Source organism: Xenopus laevis, chromosome 3S (assembly GCF_017654675.1).
Source record: "Xenopus laevis strain J_2021 chromosome 3S, Xenopus_laevis_v10.1, whole genome shotgun sequence".
Classification (NCBI taxonomy): Eukaryota; Metazoa; Chordata; class Amphibia; order Anura; family Pipidae; genus Xenopus; species Xenopus laevis.
In genome coordinates, this window is record NC_054376.1 from 79,998,254 (window position 1) to 80,018,105 (window position 19,852).

The 19,852-nt window shown below is 37.2% G+C and overlaps 1 protein-coding gene across 3 annotated transcripts in view; it reads right to left on the bottom strand.

The window, feature by feature from the left end:
• The window catches only part of st7.S (suppression of tumorigenicity 7 S homeolog), a 52,742-nt gene continuing 32,890 nt past the window's right edge, over positions 1 to 19,852 (bottom strand). For 2 of the 3 annotated variants that reach the window (XM_018255866.2, XM_018255867.2), the window contains exons 6-15: positions 19,620 to 19,695; positions 18,244 to 18,398; positions 17,130 to 17,227; positions 15,775 to 15,889; positions 13,832 to 13,904; positions 12,581 to 12,683; positions 10,496 to 10,646; positions 6,111 to 6,203; positions 3,103 to 3,242; positions 1 to 331 (exon numbers count right to left, since the gene is read on the bottom strand). In XM_018255866.2, coding sequence (XP_018111355.1) covers positions 236 to 331; positions 3,103 to 3,242; positions 6,111 to 6,203; positions 10,496 to 10,646; positions 12,581 to 12,683; positions 13,832 to 13,904; positions 15,775 to 15,889; positions 17,130 to 17,227; positions 18,244 to 18,398; positions 19,620 to 19,695 — 1,100 coding nt within the window. In that variant the 3' untranslated portion in view covers positions 1 to 235. Of the gene's footprint in view, positions 332 to 3,102; positions 3,243 to 6,110; positions 6,204 to 10,495; positions 10,647 to 12,580; positions 12,684 to 13,023; positions 13,154 to 13,831; positions 13,905 to 15,774; positions 15,890 to 17,129; positions 17,228 to 18,243; positions 18,399 to 19,619; positions 19,696 to 19,852 lie in introns of those variants that run through there. The other variant, XR_005966666.1, reaches the window with a different exon arrangement.

The window sequence follows — 19,852 nt, forward strand, 5'->3', positions numbered from 1 at the left end:
TTTTTCTGCTGCCATACACAAAGTTTTATTCTGAGGACCTGTTTTTCTTTTTTCTTCTTTTTTTCTGAAGGCAAAATATAATAAACAAAACTTCTTTTCTTTTTACAACAAAAAACAGTTTGTATATGAGAACAAACAGTCCAGGTAATGGTTTCCCTTTTCATCATGCTTTGCTCTAGTCAACATAAGTTGGCAGATAACATGTCATGGTAATATGTCCGTGTCGCTGGGGGTCTCAGATCCGGGTGAGCTGGTGCCACAAACTAGAAGGAAGGATACTTTCCACTTTTTCCATAACAAAGTTTAAAGGGGCAAAGAGGGTACTCAGGAACTGCAAAAATATTAAGACAAAAACGTGTTGTCAGTTCAGATGTGAGAAATGCCCAGATATTGAGTTACAAACTATTTCAAAGGATTTTTGCAGGGTTCAACATCATGACAGATTCATTCAAAAAAATGGGTGTGTGAAACTGTTCTCCCAACTGCTTTCCTAATTCACTGATCAACTTCCAAAAGCAATTAAAAGCCGAGATGTCAACAAAGTGTCAATGGAAATACTGACTTGTGTTCTTTTTATGGTACATGTGGTAATTTATGTTTTTTGCCCCAAATCTCCCTATTGCTGGCACGGAAACTGTGTGGAGAAATGGTGACGGTAACCAAAAAGGGGTCTCTGGTTCAATACATTTAGCTCAGTTTATCTGCGCATGAGTACTGTAATCACTATACAGTGACACATTCAAAATAAAACCTGTAAATGTAGATTGTGTCTATGCCTAGATTATTAGTTGTCTGCCATGTAAAGGTAAGATAAACTATATTACAGTTTCTAATACAGCAAAGAGACTATATTTTAATACATACAAATGCCTTTCATTTTTTGTGTTACTGGCTCTCTAACATGATGGCTAAATGGTAGAAAGTTATATTACTATTTCTGCAAAAGTCAATATAACAAGCCCCGAACAGATATTTTTGGGCCAACTAAGTCATATGTGGCCAAGGTGTCCAGTGCCTGTCAGTGTCTGATGCTGAGCCAATGGCAAGGAATTTTCGGTGCCTTTACAATTCTATCTCAATTTAAAGGAAACTATACAAACCAGGAACACAATTCGCCTGCCACAAAACGAATGCAGGCCTCAAGTTATGCAATATTCTACTAACTGCCAACAAGATAAACATGAACAACCATATAGCAGTAATCCATTGGATCAGCATGGGAGCCAAATGACCATAGTAATGGCTGGAAATTCAAGGAGGGCTAGTGCAATTACCCCAGATATGCCAAGTCAGTATTCCAGGGGGAAACAACTGCACACAAAATGGCAGAATTGGTTTATAACTAATAATAACTTGTGGTTCTATTTAGTATGCTGTGTGAAATCAAAACTTGTCAGAGAAACGGTGTAAAAAGCTGTGTAAAATAAACGGCAAACTTATCAAGGTGTGTGATATTTTTACGCCATGAGAATGATTTTCTGACATTATTTTACATTGCTTCAGTGTACGTTTCGTCGGACAGTGCTACGCGATATGTTGGCGCTATATAAAAACATGTTAATAATAATAATAACAGTTGCTCTAAGAAAAAAAATTATGCTATTTTTACACATAAATGCATTGCGATGTGCGGCAAATTATTCCGCCATTTTTTCACCACAAACAAACCACATAAATCTGCCCATATATGAAGAATCTGAAGAATTTTCAGATCTGCTTGAAAGTGCACATGAAAAGCTGACCTATGCTACTTCCAATTCAGGAATATGAGAAGCTATTCAGTATAGGTAGCAGCAGCCACAGCCATAAACTATTCACCAGACAACCTGGTATGTGAGCCTTACAGCCACAAAGACACTGCAGGCATTAATCAAACCAGCAATATACCATACAACAACTGGAAAAAATTATTATTGTCATTACTCCAGAAAGTGTTTAGAAATTTTAGATGACAGTTTTGGAACATAAATCACCAGCATGTCTACTCCATGAAATTAGTTACAGTGCTTACATGAAACCGCCCGGGGCAAAAGCATGTCAATGTTAACCTGCTTACAGATTATTCTATTCCTCACTTTGTAGAAGCAGAAATACCTACTACCCATTAAAATTATGAACAGGCTTATTTCGAAGTCATGCCTTTCCATCAGTACTGCTTTAATGTGCAACTAGAGGCTTTCTAAAAAGAAAAAGCATTGTAGCAATTGTCAGGCTTCCCTTAGCTATTCCCACCAACCTACACTAAATTTAGAGGTGAAAATCCCCTTTAAAACAGAAGGGGAGCAAATACTGCACCCCAGCATTGGGATTAATGGTTCATTGATGACCAGTTTTGCATGTTCCCACTCTATTGTAAATCACAAATCCTTGATACAAAAGTTAAACAGCTATTTGTGTTTAATTTGTTGCTTTTAGGGATGTACCGAATCCAGGATTCTTCTGCCTGGCTGAACCGAATCCTAATTTGCATATACAAATTAGGGCCGGGGAGGGAAATCGCATGACTTTTTGTCTCAAAACAAGGAAGTAAAAAATGTTTTCCCACCCCTTGCATATGCATATGCAAATTAGGATTCGGTTCGGTAATCAACCAAACTTTCGCAAAGGATTCAGGAGTTCGGCCGAATCCAAAATAGTGAATTTGGTGCATCCCTAGTTGCTTTATAAGTAAATACAGGTAAGTGACCTGTTATCCAATTCACATGGGACCTGGGATTTTAATGGATAATGGATCTTTCTGTAATTTGGGTCTTCATACCTTAAGTCTACTAGAAATCATGTAAACATTAAATAAACCAAATAAGATGGTTTTGCTTCCAATAAGGATTAATGATATATTAGTTGGGATCAAGTACAAGGTACAGTTTTAGTATTACAGAGAAAAAGGAAATCATTTTTAAAAATTTGGATTATCTTTATAATGGTCTATGGGAGTCTATGTGAGATGGCCATTCCATAATTTGGATCTTTCTGTATAATGGGTTTCAGGATAACAGATCCCATACCTGTAAAACAATATCACTTGCACGGGCCTTATAGAATGATAGCAAGTAGTTTGAGCAGGACCAAGCTAGTAACGAGAGAGAGCAACAATGGACTCACAGCTTTTGCAAAGACTCCCATGAGCTCTGGAAATTGGTGTGTGAGAAGAGCCAACATGGCTGTGAAGGAGCAGAGACCTGCAGTGAACAGAATGAAAAAGGGAAGCTCCTTCTTTGGGTAAACTGAAACTTCATGAAAAGCTGCAAAAAACAAAAGAAATTATTATTATTATTATTATTATTATTAAATGTGGTTTCCTTTATTCAGCCATTCATATTGTATAACACTGTAAGGTGTAATGACATTAATCACTGGTGAGCCTTATAGCAGAGTCTTAAAGGAAAACTATACTCCCAGGAAGATCTGGCTCTTAATGAATCAACACTAAGCCACAAAAAATAGAATGTGTGGAAGGCCAGTTTCAGCCAGCCAGAAGAGCATTACAAATGCGAAGCACTACTGCTTTATTCTATTTCTAGCTGTCTGAATCTAATGCTTACCCATACCCTTGGTGGATGAAATGTTGATATGATAGGTGCCCAGTAATTGCAAATGGCAAAACAGTCCTACTTGGTAGTTTTTTTTTTTCTAAATTACAGAACATGGATAATGTCAGGACCCAAACTTTCCAGGCAGCAGACCCTATAGTAGTTAATTTTACTTATTCATCGATACAGATATATAGTGAATAAAGTACACCTTATTGTAAAATATAAGGATATAAGTCACAGAGGAGTTTCATGACCATATAAAAGAACGAGGCCGAACTCAAAGGTTACTTTGAATATCCTCATATTTTCCAACAAGGGGTACTTTATTTGTTATAATACACAAGTTTTAGTTTTCATGTGACGAAAAGGACATCACTAGTCACCATTTATAACTGATGACATCACTAGTCACCGTTTATAATGATATAATTTACAGGATATTCATGGCTCTTGTGTATTATATGATATTATCCAGAATGTTGGGACTTAGGATTTTCTGAATAAAGTTTATTTTTGTAAGATGGCTCTCTATATTTTTATTGTTACAGAGAAATAGTTTTAAATGACAATTATTTTCTTAAAACTGAGTCTATGGGAGATGACATTTCTATCATTCAGAGCTTTCTGGATAATAGGTTTCTGGATAAGTGATCCCATACCTGTATTAAGTTTAAAGTCACCAGGAGGGTTATTTATTAAAGTCAGATTTTTTCTGGTTGGAGTTTAAAAGGGGAAAATACTTTTTTTTTCCAGAGAAAACCCCCCCAAATTTTTAAAGATTTATTAAACCCCAAAGCTGCTAAAAGTCCAAATAAAAAAGTACTCCATCTCAGACCTGCCGAGATCATGAAGAAGTCAATGGCAGATGTCCTGTTTACAATTGGAAGATATCATGATCTGCACTGGATTTAGTGCAATAATTCAATTCATTTGTGGTTTTCGAGCTATAATCCGAAAAAATTGTAAGATTCTGATTTTTTTTTGACAATTGTACCGAGTCTTTTGCCACACCTGATTTTTTGATAAATACTGTAAAAAATTTGCACGGGAGTTTGATTGAAGTGGTTTTAAGAAAATAGTGAGAAATTTTCAGATTTTAGTAAATAGCCCCTAGCTGTAAATTTTTAGATAGTATTTCTGAGCAGACCCCTTTTCTAAGACAACAAGGCAATTACTGTATTATGAATGCTATATTACTAAATAATTATTCTGATTACTTCCTCCTTTATGCTATAAAGAAAAAAATCAGTTTTCATTTATTTATGAGTTGACAGTTAAGATGGATGAATGATGTTAAACATTTTTGTCCAAATCATTCGGAGCACCTAGCAGAAGTTGGGTCAAACCCTCACTTTACAAGGTCTCAATTTGTGTATAGGCAGTATTATTAGTGGTATCCCTCTCACATACCTCCCAACATTTTGGAAATAAAAAGAGGGACAAAAAGTTGGCGTGCATAGCACGGCAACATTTGTTTTGATGACGCCCATTTTTATGGCCACACCTCCTAATTACCATCTTCATTTTACAAAATTTGGCAAATTTGCCTATGGGCAGTTACCTATAGCAACCAATCAGTGATTAGCTTTTTGAAACCAGCTGCAAGTAGAACAATGAATGCAGCAATCTGATTGGTTGCCATGGGTTACTGCCCATGGACAAATTATCCAGTGTTGATAAAGGACCCCCAATGATTAATAAACTAGTCAGTGGAAGCCTATTAACATGTCGGGGCAGATTTATTAACTGTCATCAAAATGCATCAGTTAATAGTGCTGCTCCAGCAGAATTCTGCACTGAAATCTGTTTCTCAAAAGAGCAAACAGATTGTTTTATATTTCATTTTGAAATTTGACATGGGGCTAGACATATTGTCAGTTTCCCAGCTGCCCCAGTCATGTGACTTGTGCTCTGATAAACTTCAGTCACTTTTTACTGCAAGTTGGAGTGATATCACCCCCTCTCTTTCCCCCCCAGCAGCCTAACAACAAAACAATGGGAAGGTAATCAGATAACAGCTCCCTAACACAAGATGACAGCTGCCTGGTTGATCTAAGAACAGCACTCAATAGTAAAATCCAGGGCCCACTGAGACACATTCAGTTACATTTAGTAGAAGAAACAACAGCCTGCCAGAAAGCAGTTCCATCTTACAGTGCTGACTCTTTCTGAAAGCACATGATCAGGCAAAATGACCTGCGATGGCTGCCTACACACCAATATTACAACTAAAAAAAAAATACACTTACTGGTTCAGGAATAACATTTTATATGGTAGACTGAATTATTTGCAATATAAACAGTGTAATTTAGAAATAAAAAAATTCATCATAAAAATCATGACAGTATCCCTTTAAATAAGATACTATTCGAGTTTCAAGGTCATTACAGTTAATTTGAGGTAAAAAAAAAAACTCTATAACTCGACCTTTGATAAATATGCCCCGTCATGTGAGCCCTTGGGCAGTTAGGAGTAAAAATTGCAAATACTCAATCATATTAAAACAAACAAATGAGAAGCATTTAGCATAACAAGAGAACAAATTCTAAGCTCATTTGAATAATTGCAATACCTACACGGCAATAATTCTCTGTCTGCGGTCTCTGTGCAAATCGGATAAGGGTAGAAGAGGTGACCTTTTTCAAGTGGGTATGGTATCATTCTGAATGCTGAAAAACAAATTCAGTAATGCAGCCTTTATTACACAGCATTCATGTAACATCAAATGTAAGAACAATTCAGTAATAGTGATATGTTATGGTCACAAAAAACTGGCAGATAATAAAAGCAAATAGAAGCAAACAATTTACATAAATTGAAGAAAAAAAATAAAGATGATTAAAAATGAGCTGCTCCCTTCCGTGAGTCTGAAAGCACAAGTGCTGCTTAATGCGCATGTCCCAGTGTGTTTGGATATATACCCTCAAATCACTTGATAGTATATTATAATGTAAATGAAGCATGGAAAGACAGAGGTGCTCCGCCAATGAGGTGAGTTGAAAAGACAATCACAGCTATCTAGCATTTGGTCTCATTGTTTATTTACATTTGACAATGCAGTGCATAGTAAAAGGTTTTCTGGTCCCCCCAAAATGCATCTTTGCAGTAATAAATGTAAATAAACTACTAGTCTAATAATAAAAGTCTAAAATCATTAGTGTGAAGCAAACTATCAAGCGAAGAGTGCAAAATTGTAAAATAAATGTAGTGGAAGTGATATGACCCCACTGGCTCCCCTCCCGGACTCCCCCCTGCACAGTCTTACCCCTGAATTCTGTCCCCTCTAGAAATATCGACCACAGATGCAAAGTGAGCAAAGCGGAGCTCACGGGCGCCATCTTCTTCTCTTCGGTAATCTTCGTGTCTTCTTCCAGCCCTTCGGCAATTTTTTGCGAACCGGAAGATTGCTCCAACTGCGCATGCACCAATGCTCACTTCATGAAGATTATCGAAGACAAGAAGATGGAGCCAGTGAGCTTCGCTGTGCTCACTCTGCATGTGCAGTCGTTATTTCTAGAGGGGACAGGATTCAGGGGTAAAACTGTGCAGGGGGGAGGCAAGGAGGGGGGCCAGTGGGGTCATATCACCATGGGGGTTTAGTTCTCCTTTATACATTATTACAACTACTATATAATGACATTGCCTCTTGTCTGCACCTCTGGACCAAAATAAAAGTTACACTTAGACTGTGCCAAGAGGCACATACAATAATGTACAACCAGCTCTATAATGACCTTTTTTGACTGAAGAAAGACAATTTTCTGCATACACATCGGAACAAACAGAGGAGGTAATTGATTTAGTTATTAATATCTCCTCATATGTACTGTCCTCCTTTGAACGTTCAGTGCTTAATAAAGGCTTGGGTTTTGTCCCTACATATGGACTGGATATCCTAAACTGGGAAATTGAGTTGGCTCTGTCCTTGAGCCGTTATCCAAATATGTGGATCACTTCCTTCAACCTTTTGTTGAAAAAATCCCTGGATGTCTTAGAGACACTAATGGTTTACTAAATGTAAGTAAGGTATCAAGAGAGAGACTACTTACAAAGAAAGTCAGGCCAAAAGAAAGGTCATGACTGCCTTTTGTATGTAGCTATACCCATACCAGTGGCAATATAGAAAAGATAATTAAACTATTTCGGCCTATTTTACAGCAAGATAAGATTTTAACATATATGTACTGATGTCCTTATGTTCTGTTACACCAGAGGGCAGACGCTGAGAGATAAGCTATGTCCAGCAGAGCCACGAAAGTTGGATAAGGTGCAATCAATATTCCATGGACAGCCAAAGAAAGGCACTTTTCCTTGCCTAGGTTGTATATGCTGTTCTTCTGTAATAAAAGGAGACTTAGTTCACCTATTAGTGGTAAAAAACTAACACTTAATAGTTGTGTATCTGTTGAAATGCCCTTGTGGGATGGTTTACGTTGGACAAACTTCACGTCCAGTGAAGGAACAAATTAAGGAACATAAATCCGACATGCAGAACTTTAAACCTGGTACCCAAACAGACACTTCAGTTTCACGCCATTTCTCCGCAATGAAACAGTCCCATACAACTGAAGTGGCAGGTCGTAGAAGTAGTACAACGGCCACTTAGAGGAGGGGATATGAACAAATTGTTACTACAGCAGGAGTCAAAATGGATAAGTAGGCTGAGCAGCTTGCATCCAGAAGGTTTAAACAAGTATTGGAGTATTAGTAGCTTTTCATGAGGCTTTTATTGTATTTATATAATAATGACATTTTCCTTTCTTTCCCAGATAGTAAAGCTGGCTAATAAGTTTGAAAATATGATTGAGAATAATTGAATGCTACAGAAGGGTAAGATAAAACAAATAGTTATGACAAAGTTTTTCTGTATGGTTAATCAAAAGATTTATTCTTTTGTACATTGAAGCAACTGTGAGCTCTTGGCAGACGATTATGCAGTGCCCGGGTTTCTGTGTCATTTATTTCCATTAGACAAGCCATGTTGGACAATAATGGACTAACTTTGGGAATTTTGTACTTTCTTGTGGACTTTGGCGTTTGGAACTTTAACTGGACTACTGCTACATTTTTTGAACACACAATATTGGCTAGGCAGTAAAAAAATGCAACTCCCAGTTTGCCAACTGTTTTCACTAATCACTTCACGAATTGGGGGTGGAGCCTATTGGGTTAATAATGTGTGCATACTTTGTATTTGGTAACACTTGAGAAAGAGCTCGGCTCGAAACATGTCGTGTTCAGAATAAAAGCACTTGAATTTTTGCAGTAACGACCTGCGTCTGACCATATATTACCACATCTTTTATTTCTGATGGATATGGGTTATTCTCACCACTGCCCTCCAGCAGAGTTTTAGATATATGGGAGAAATATATTAAGAGATCATAGCAATGAAATTCTCCAAAAGTGATCTTGTGCAGTTATTGTTGGACTCACAGGCATGTGTGAACTCAGGATAGAAGGACAACTGGTGGAGTTTTATAGTAAAATGGGCTCTATGAGCATCTACATGTTTTCTGCTGCTTTTAATTTTATACGCATTGGAAGAAGGGAACAAAAATCAATCTCAGGTTTGGAGACTGGCAAACTCACTATTCCTTCTCCGCACAAACAGTACAACATTTATAAAGGAATCACTTCAAAAACCCTGTGGCAAAAATATCCAAATAAAATTAGGCCAACAATAACAAGCATTTAGCCTTCCATCTGTTGCTGAATTACAACATCCATCGCTTAACACACAAACAGGTTCATTCATCGATTTGAAAAGTTCATTGGCAGCATGGAGGTGCACTTTTTGTTGGAAGCAAGCACTGTGAATGATCCAGATGTAAATGCAGGAACTTAGTATTTGTTTCTGCTGTGTATGCAAAAGACCTCTCATTTACATTAAATTCATATCATTTAAAAGATTGTACATGGCAAACAACCTGTGGAGAAAGGCTTAAAATGTGAATACAAGTATGTGCATTTCAGAATCTTTCCCTGAAGCATGTCATGCTGGTTTCCTCTTAATTATAATTAAGCATGGCCAGTTAGCTTGAGCGTTCACATGGGGATATGTAATGAGGATACCTCTGTACTGAATTTATTTGCGCCTCTCAAGAGAGAACCAAGACATCAAGATCTCTACACACTGGACTGATTCTGCCCTTTGGGCTGAGCGCCATGTGAAAGTAAGAAATAAGAGATGGTGACTGTGAAATTCTTCAAAGACAGAACATCAACTTTTTGGTGCAGTGAGAACAGAAATCTTGAGACTCACTGCCTAAATCCTGCCACTGAAGCATGCGGCGATATGGTTTTATTTTCCTTCCTTGATTATAGAAATGATGGTATACCTGGGTCCACAAAATGTTTGGCTTACAGTATTGTTCTAAATTGGGTACAGAATGAATAACTTGTCAATAAGAATGAAAACAATTCTCTTATCAAGCTCAAATTAATAACCTTAATGGGGGCATGTAGTTATAAGAGTATAAAGTGGCCGTCATAAATGGTGGTTCTAGGTGCATACGCGCTAGTTTAAAGAGTAAATTTCCCACTGCAGTGCCTGCCAAGAAATGCATTTATATCCACCAAGTGATTGACTATTAATACCAGTTTATTTTACTATTTCTAACCCCACAGCCATGTGAACATAATACAAAGAGTCAGTTAAGACTTACTGCCTGTCTGTGATACACCCATATGGAGGAGTGAACACTATAATTAGAGAGGTCAACAATATTGCAGTCACTAAAGCAGACAAGAAGTTTGTAGTGATGTAGTCAAATGCACCGGTTTCTGTTCAGGAGCAGAAAATATACTAAAAATCTAATTATTAAATCAGCGAGTAATAACACAACTCTTCTTTTCTCAGGATTTTGCTGGCTGTTTTCAGTACAAATAAAATAACCATTTTATATATCTGATGCTGGTTTTAAGATTAAATATGTATAAGAAAAGAACAATTACTTACTCCCTTCCCACGTACAGTGTAAGAGATTTAAAGCTCCTTCTACCCGTTTCCAGTGCTGAAGGTGGAAGAAAGCATATGCTATTGCTTCACTGTCGCCTCTCTTCAGGATGTGTTCAGGGGGAAGTATTAAACTTTTCATTTCTAAAAGATACTAGATGAAAAAAAATGCAATCAGGAGGAAAACAGTTGGCAAACATTTCAAAAGTATTTGATGAAGTGTTTGGTTTATAGAAAGTAGGTTTGTGATGACCATAGTTTAAAATGATATATATATATATATATATATATATATATATATATATATATATATATATATATATATATATATATATATATATCTCCATGTCGTATACATGGCTTGGTGTCCATGTGGATTACACTACATAGGAAAGGCCTCTACCTCTTATCGTGAGCAGATGAACAATCATCGCAGTGTAATTAGGAGTGCTTTGGCTACAGGGAAAGCTGACCAACCGGTACCTAAAAATTGGCTTAAAATGAAACACACTCTTCCACAATTTAGACATATGATAATAGATTGTGAACCAGCCCCCAGAAGAAGGGGCAACAGGGACCTTTTATTACTACAAATAGAGAGTATGTGGATTTTCACATTGGACACTCTGGCACCCAAGGGGTTACATGAATCTTTACCCATGTCTCCATTCTATTAATACTAGTGGGTCCCAGAGAAGCTCTCAGTAGTAGAACAACAGATGAATATTTTTGATGTGTTTGACTCCTGACAATATTATCACCATTTAAAGAATATTATGGGCACCCTATTGACATTTGTATAAAAAAAGAAACTGATATAGCTAATATGACGATATAATGATACTGTGATGACTTTGTAGCAGTTTGGTCGATAACACATTGTTATTTGGTGTCTATTTTTAGTAGAACTAGATCTATGAATATATAATGATACTGTGATGACTTTTTAACAGTTTGGCTGATAACACATTGTTATTTTGTTTTTATTTTTAGAAGAACTAGATCCCACACAGGTGATTTGTTTTTGCATGGTTTAGGATCATGTTCTATACCCTGAGGGACTGGAGGAACAGCAGAGTTTGAAAGACATACCCACCAGCTGGATATCCCAATGAAAGTATGGGTGAATGACTAATGGAAGCGCTACAGACCCTTCCGTATGTCAAGTTGTGGTCAGTGATTTTTAAACATACATACACAGCCTACTACCTGACTCCACTGCTAAAAGTCTTTTCTGACCAGATGCTTTGTGGAAATGTTTGAAGGCGCAATGGGTGTGTGCAGGGTGAGTGGTTCACCACACTCTGTCTCCACTCTCCAGCACCCTAGCACAACAGGTGACTGAGGCGCAGGACTAGCAGTTCATATGGAGAAACTGTATGATTGGCTGAGGGTAGCCTGCCCACGGACCCGACCCGCAATGACTAAAGTCCTCAGGGTAAGTTCGGATTTTTGTAAAACAACAGCATGCACTGGTTGCGTATCAACTTTTTCAATCACTTATCAGAACACAGAGTTGACTGCACGCAGGCACTACTTATTTTATCCTATGTACTTATGTTCACACTATCAATACAAGATGTACACTGTATTTACCCTAAGGCTAACGGCTGATACAGGATACTATAGATATGTATATACACCTTCACTGTCTTACGTATACACGGTCCAATGACATCACATGCTAATTTTGGCGCCACTTTGTTTAAAATATGGGTTTTTATCTGCTTTGTGCTAACTTCATGAAGAAGGCTCGAGTGTAGGAGCCGAAACATTGCAATAAACCACTTTTGTTTGCATAGAATAAGTCCTGTGAGTGTTTTTTTTCTCTGGTTGTTTATAAGATTATATAACCATATATATATATATATATATATATATATATATATATATATATATATATATATATATATATATATATATATATATATATATATATATATATATATATATTGGTTGAGGCAGTGTGTTTTGATGGCAGTGTCATTTTTGCTGCAATTTAACATCTGCAGCTGATGGGGGTGAGAATGGAGCAATAATATTGATGCATTAGCTGTACACCATAAAATTAGAGTAATATACACATACTTTTGGCACATGTGGATTAAATTCTACTGCTCTGTGAATGGCTTCTACAGCATTCATTTCTGCTGTGCTGAGCCCTCGCCGGGATGCGGCTTCTGGTGAAAATCTAGAAAATGCAAAAAGAAGCATGAGTATAAAAAGAGTAAGCAGCTAAGAAGCCCACCATCAATATGAACACACAAAGAGTAAGCCATGAAGCATTTAGTGACATTCCAAACTAAACTAGCTAGCCTAGAGGCACCACAAAAACAGGAAATGTGCTTTGATATGAAAGAAATATTTAATTTAATAGTCTTACTAAGGACAAAGCTGTGTGCAGCAGGAGTAGGATGATTCTACTCAGTGCTGTGCTAACCTGCTTATAATGTGCCCATGATGTAGGCAAAGATGAGCACCAGTATATAGGGTGAGGGGAAAAAAACCAGACCATGCAATGTCTTTCTCACCTCACACCTAACTCCAGAGCTGTACTTGGCAGGCAGACACCACAGGGAAAGCTGTGACAACCATTGCCCTGCCCTCCCAAGCTGGAGTCGCTGTGTAGGGAGGAAAGATGTTGCAGTAGGTACTGGCGATCTACAGAACAAAAAGAATAAAAAGATTACTTGTACTTTCAAGAGAGCATACATTAAACAGCATGCTGTCTCACCAGGGGAAACACGTTTTTTTTGAAGGGACATCTTACTGCCATTCCTCATTTGCATATACTAATGACAATGTATTGTAGCCTAATTTGTACAACACTGACAATACTGTTTGCAACGGATGCCAAGTAGAAAAAAAACTTTGTAATGGGCTTCTAATTTTTAATCGTTTTCTGATAAAGTGCTGGTATTGGCACTTTCAGGAGTTTTCCATTCAAGACAATGGGAGACAGAAAGTAAGAATTTCAGGTGCCCCATATGCCATGTGCTTTACACCTTCTTCACCTATGGTGTGCCTAACTACCAAACAAAAAGCAGCAGAATTATTACAAAAACCAAATTATGATCTTGTAGTGGAAAAAGATAAATATAGTAAATATTTGATACCTTTAATAATAAATCAAGGAGCAAACAATAAACAGATATAAAACCGTTAGGTAAGGATAGTATACCTATGTATGTTTACTAAACAGAGGGGGGGGAAGCATAGGTCTATTATAAACCTCAAGCAGGGAAGTGCAAAGCAGCAGCACAAGCAGGGCAGAGATTCAGAGGATGCGGAGACTTCTAACTAAACACCACAGCCCAATGACTACTGTAAATTACTTACTTGTCAGATACTGCCCTTGCCTTGAGCAAGGCAGCTGTGTAGCATATTGTTGCTGATTTTGGTAAGCTTATATCTGCAGAGAAAATAATAAGCAAAATCATTCTGAGTAAAGTTCTAAATACACAGTCCACCCTAGCAGCCAAAACAATACACTTCAAGGCAGAGCAATATAATTAGCCGATATATAATATTTAATAAGTTTGTACACACCTAAAAAAAAAGGAAATCTCAAAAAATATAACAATAAAAAGACTGATGTCTTGAAAATTATGAATTCTCAGAGTGCTCATAGTAAAGTACAAAATATTATGGCAAACAAGGCTGCCATCAAGTGCTTTCAAAGGGGACTGCAGTGCTTAGTCTCATCAGCATGGAATATGTTATTACCACATTTATTCATAAATGGCCAATTTTGTTTGGCAGCGCTGTGCATAAGGGTACATCATTTTTAAACAATGTGATACTTTAATATACAGTACTGTTGGGTAGGTATGTGTGAGACCATGTCAATATTTTTATTGAAAGATTTTTTTTTTTTTTTAATAACAGGTTAGGCAAAAAAAAGCACATGAAAATGCATGCTCTTGTTTCAGGTGACAGCACAGATCCTCACTAAATCTCTATATCATTCATATAATATGCTATTTATGCCAAGGGCCAAACTACCATGGCTGCAGCAATACCAGGTTAAACAGGTTTTCAAAAAACTTTTGGTATCCAGCTGATTAATTCTAAACAGTTTACATAGTAATGCAAATTTTTAACCAAGTGAATATAATTTCAGTTGTAGTAGGGGCCTATCACTGATCGTACTAGAACAATTACCGTAGAAGCGGGAGGGCACATTGGCAGTAAGACACAGCTTACCACAGCTTTTGCTGGCATGTGATACTACAGATACACTAAAGCTAACATTATAACGAGACTATAAGGTTTCATTGAAAACATATGCTAGATCTATCTCCTAGCCGTACAAGGAGCTGAAATAATCAAAAGAAGATATACTTCAGGGAGTCTGCCTGTATAGCAGTTATAACACTGTTTTGATTTTTAAAAATTTTCTCTATGATTTATGCTTATCACTATGATGTTATTGTTTTTAATGCCAATAAATGGCTTTACTTTATAGAGAAGTATAATGTACAAAAGGAGCAGATACTGTGTGCTATGTGAAGTGTTGCTGTATTCATTGCTCATAGACCCCTCACAACTGCCACACATCTAGAGAAGATTAGATGTAGTAAAAAATATTATGTCCAGGTTTTTTCTATATAAGCATAGGTTATAAGTAGATACTAGCCAGGTACATAGCTGTATGTGGATTTCCAATTTTCATATCTAATACAGATGGAAGTACACCATGTACATTGTAAATAGCAGCATGCACATATACGCATAATGGGATCATTTTTAAAAGGAGTTATGTTTTTGTATTATCTGTATTTCCCAGCATGTTTTATTATCTGTTTTGCTAGTGCGGGAAAATAATAGAGATCAAAACAGTTTTTGTTTCATATAGTATTCCATTGGGCAGTACACAGATGTTTCCTGGCATATTACATAGACCAATAAGTAAGTCTGTCCATGGCACGGTTACGCCCACTCTCTGTACATTTACCCATGGTTCCAGTGTACAGCGAGTAAAGAGGGTAGTCATCACACTGCAAGCTTCTAAAATATGTGTCCAAGAAGCATGTGATCAAGCATGTGATCCAAAGAATCCCTGCCCTGTCAAATTCGCAAAAAAAATTCAGAATTTTAAATTTCATTCTAAGAAAATAAATTTGATTGATTTTACTAGTAATGAAAGCATCTTATTATTGGACCAGGGTAAATAAACATTTACTGGTGTTACTAAATAGGCCGCAAAGTGAGCAAAGATTTACTTGGGAGAAATGGGTAATAAATAAAATATTTGGTGGACACACATTAAAAGTACTTACCATCATACTTTGCTAAAACTGCTTGTACATCAGCATATGCCTGCAGTTCCAGCAGTGCTTCTAACAAGTTCTCATGAATGTTGAACATGCTAAGCAATGGGAACTCTTTCATTAACTATAAGAGATGGCAGAGAAAAAAAAAATCTACTTGAGTTCAAATATGTTGGTCAAATAATTATAAATTGTTTGCTGGTCTTGAAAATCAATAAAAACCCATATCATTCTAAAATTTTTCAAATGGCAGGCAAATAATTGCAGGGTACACACCCACTAACCCATGTACAATTTTCTCATTTTCATATCCTAGAACATATTCATAATTCATAATACAAAAATATTCATAATAGGATATGTTCTTCTGTAAAAATATAGAATAGGTCAGGTCTTTTAATACTTTTGAAAGACACTATATATGCCAAGTCCTTCGGAAGGTAACTTTGGAAAGCCGAAGCAACATGTATGTTTTCTCAACGTTGCTAGAGGAGAATAATCATGAGGCGACTAATCTCCTTGTGTGCCAAGGCCCTAAGGGGCATATTCACTAAAGCGCGAAACACCTAACGCTAGCGCAAATTCGCCAGTGTGGCGTAATTTCGTTACTTCACCGATTTACTAACGGGTGCTGTCGTAAATGTGCTAGAGAAGTGGACCTACTCTAGCGCTACTTCGCACCCTTACCCTGGGGACGTTGTGCTATGACAAAGGGATGTAACTACGCTAATTCAATAACTTGCGCATTTTACTGAACGTTACCTCATGCGCCAGACTTGCCTTCCCCACCTCAGACCAGGCGAAGTGCAATAGAGTAGATAGGAATTGCTTCAAAAAAAGTTGAAATTAAGGGTGATAGGCTGAAAAAGATTGTAAATTATTTTAGGGGTACCCTCCTTCCCCCCTACATTTACTAACATATGGCACCTAAACTATACAGTGGGCACATGTATAGGGCAAAATAACAACTCTATTTTATTTTATGAAGCTTTCCCAGACTTGTGTAGTGTAAAACTTTGCACCGTATGTAAATGAGGCAACGTAGCGTAACTTCGCCTTCCTTGATGAATTAACGCTAGCGCAACTTCACTACCGTTTGCCTCCCTGAGCGCAACTTTGGATTTTAGTGAATTAGCGGCGCCCTGGCGAAGTGTGGCGAAGTCTGCGCTAGCGCAACTCCACAGGTTAGTGAATTTGCCCCTAAGTTTTTACCTTCAAATTCCACACTAATGTACTATAATGGCAGACAGCCATAAGTATCTCTATCAGCAACAGGCACCTCAGATCTCAAGCTAACCAGCCTTAATACTGACCCCATATTAAAGAGTCCATGAGGGGGGCTAGCTAAAACTCAAGCTACTTACATCTCTCATCATTTTCACAGCTTCTCTAGTTCTTCCCAGTTTCCTTGCACACATTGCTAAACGCCTTTTAATGTACACAAGTACATTTGTGTCACGCCCTAATAAATAAATGAATAAATATGTTATGTCCCAATATTAACAACCATAAGCATTACGAAGTGCATTGGAGGATTTGTAACATATAGAAGGTATTAATCTGCATGTAAAGGATATGTTTTTCTGTGTCATGAGCACTGCCCTAAATGCATTGCACCCCACTAAAATCAGTCGGAATGACCCACACACTTTTTCTATTCCCATTGTGTGGAAAGATAATCATATAAAATAAATTTAGTTAGAATATATTCTTATGTATGAAAAAAGACTGCATGGAGAGGCCAAAAACTTCACACACTGCTCCGTTTGTAAATACTTTTCAAGAATATTTCACATGGCTTATTTAAAGGGGACCCGTCACCCAAAAAAAATATTCATAATCCTATTTTATCACATCAGTCAAGCAAAATTAACTTTTAATTACACTATATAAATTATTTTAATCTGGTTTCCTTCAGCCTGGGAATTCATAACTATAGCAAGCAGACAGGAGCCATTTTTCGTTGTTATTAATTCAAGCCTTGCATCATCTCAGAATATTGTTTGTGCACCACAACGGGGGACCTGATGTCCATCCCCATGCCCTGGCTACATAATTAAACTGTGAAGAGAACGGGGGAATGTGGGGAGAGCAGCAATTTCTAGGAAGTGCTGAATGGAAAGTGAAAGTAATTGTATGTCCCGCCTCTATGCCCAGGGCATAGAGGAGGGGCAAACTATATTTGATTGACAGCTGAGATGTTTAAATGAACTTACAACAGCTATGAATGCTTTAATAAAAAAAATAGAAATTGGATTTCATGTTTAATTTAAAAAGGACTTTTTTTATACAGATTTTTGTATCTGGGTGACAGGTCCACTTTAAGGCAGTAGATATGAAATCTTTCTACTTTGATATGATCTGTCACTTATTTGGAAGTATTTGTTTTTTCTGTATGTAAGCTTATGTGGTAATGCCATTTTATTGAAAAGAAACTGTGCAAGCCATAAGTAGTATGTAAATAGAGAGCATTCTTACTATGTTGCGCTTCATATTGTGCTCCATGATGCTGTAACTGCTGGCTGCGTCTGTAACATCCTTCTCCAGCCTTGAGTGCCTGCTTAAAGAGCTTTTCTGCTTCCACTATAGTAGTTGATTCTTCTTCAGCAAGGAGAATAAATGCAGTAGCACATCTGTTCGCAGCAAAACAGTAAGATAATCAATGAGGATTAAACAGAATTACAGGCCATGGAAACAACCGATTGCTATTTAAATGTACACTACAACTAATGATTTACAGATGTCGGAAGTGTTATTGCATTCTTGCATTTAACCACTGCCTTTTCAGGACTGTGAAGTTCAGAGATGGTATTGTTCTTTAAACAAAACTTTAGCTTCAGCTAAGTGGGTTGGACCGAACAACTATTGAAGTATGATTGTCTATGCAAATGTGTTGACATTAAAAATCATGCATACAGGACTGCTTTACAGGTGCACAAGTAACAGGAAGATGTACAACACCATTCAAGTACTAAACTAGCTAACTTTCAGAATGTTCTTTTTTTCTCTCAGCATCCTTCCATTTAGGGTAAGGACACACCGGCAGATCCGGGGAGATTAATCGCCCCGGCGTCAAATCGCCTCTCCTTCGGGGCGACAATCTCCCCGAACTGCCTTACCCTACCTTCCCGCTGCTATAATGAAAAATCGCCAGCGGGATGTCACTCGCAGCGATTTGTTTTCCGAAGTTGCCTGAAATTTCCTTGAGGCAACTTCGGACGACTTTGGAAAACGAAGCGCCACAAGTGCCATCCGGCTGGCGATTTTTCATTATAGCTGGTGGAAGATAGGGGAAGGCAGTTTGGGAAAATTGTTGCCCGCGGAAGAGGCGATTTTTCGCTGGGGCGAATAATCTCCCCGAATCTGCCCATGTACCCTTACCCTTAAGCATATGCATTTTGCCATGCAGACATGCATTACTGTCACTATAGCCAAATACATTTGCTCAAATACAACGGTCATCCTATCTTATCAAAAGCTTGTTTGTTTGTTTTTGCACAATGAAGGAAAACAAAATTCTAAGTAACTCTCCAATATACATAAACATTTCCGTGTTTAGCTTTTTTAAGCTTTTTTTCTAATGTAATGGCTATTAAAATCAGTATTTGTTTATCCATTTTTGTTCTCCGTTTCTGACTCTTGAGAGAATCAGCTGCCTAACAACAACATTGTTTCAGGAGTCAGAAAGACTATAAATAGCCAGACAACTGCCACTTTCAATAGCAATTACATTTACAAATAACTTTAAAACCATTGCAAATTGTATTTAAAGGATGGAATTTCTCAAAATGTCAATTATACTTGGCTCAGTGAAGAAGGAAACTGATAACTGTGTTTATAAGCATGAAACTCACTCAGTTAATTCTAATGCTTCATGTGCCGCAGAAATCCTTGCTTGTGGGTTTCTTTCTCTCCAAGCCTTTTGCATAACTTAAAGAAAACAAAAATGTATGAAGTTTTAGATCCTAATATTGGCATGTACAGATATTGCAAACCATACTACAATCTTCTTGTAAAAAACTATTATTAGCAGCTAATATTCTTCTATGACAATACACATACATATGCACAAATAAAGTGCTTGGAT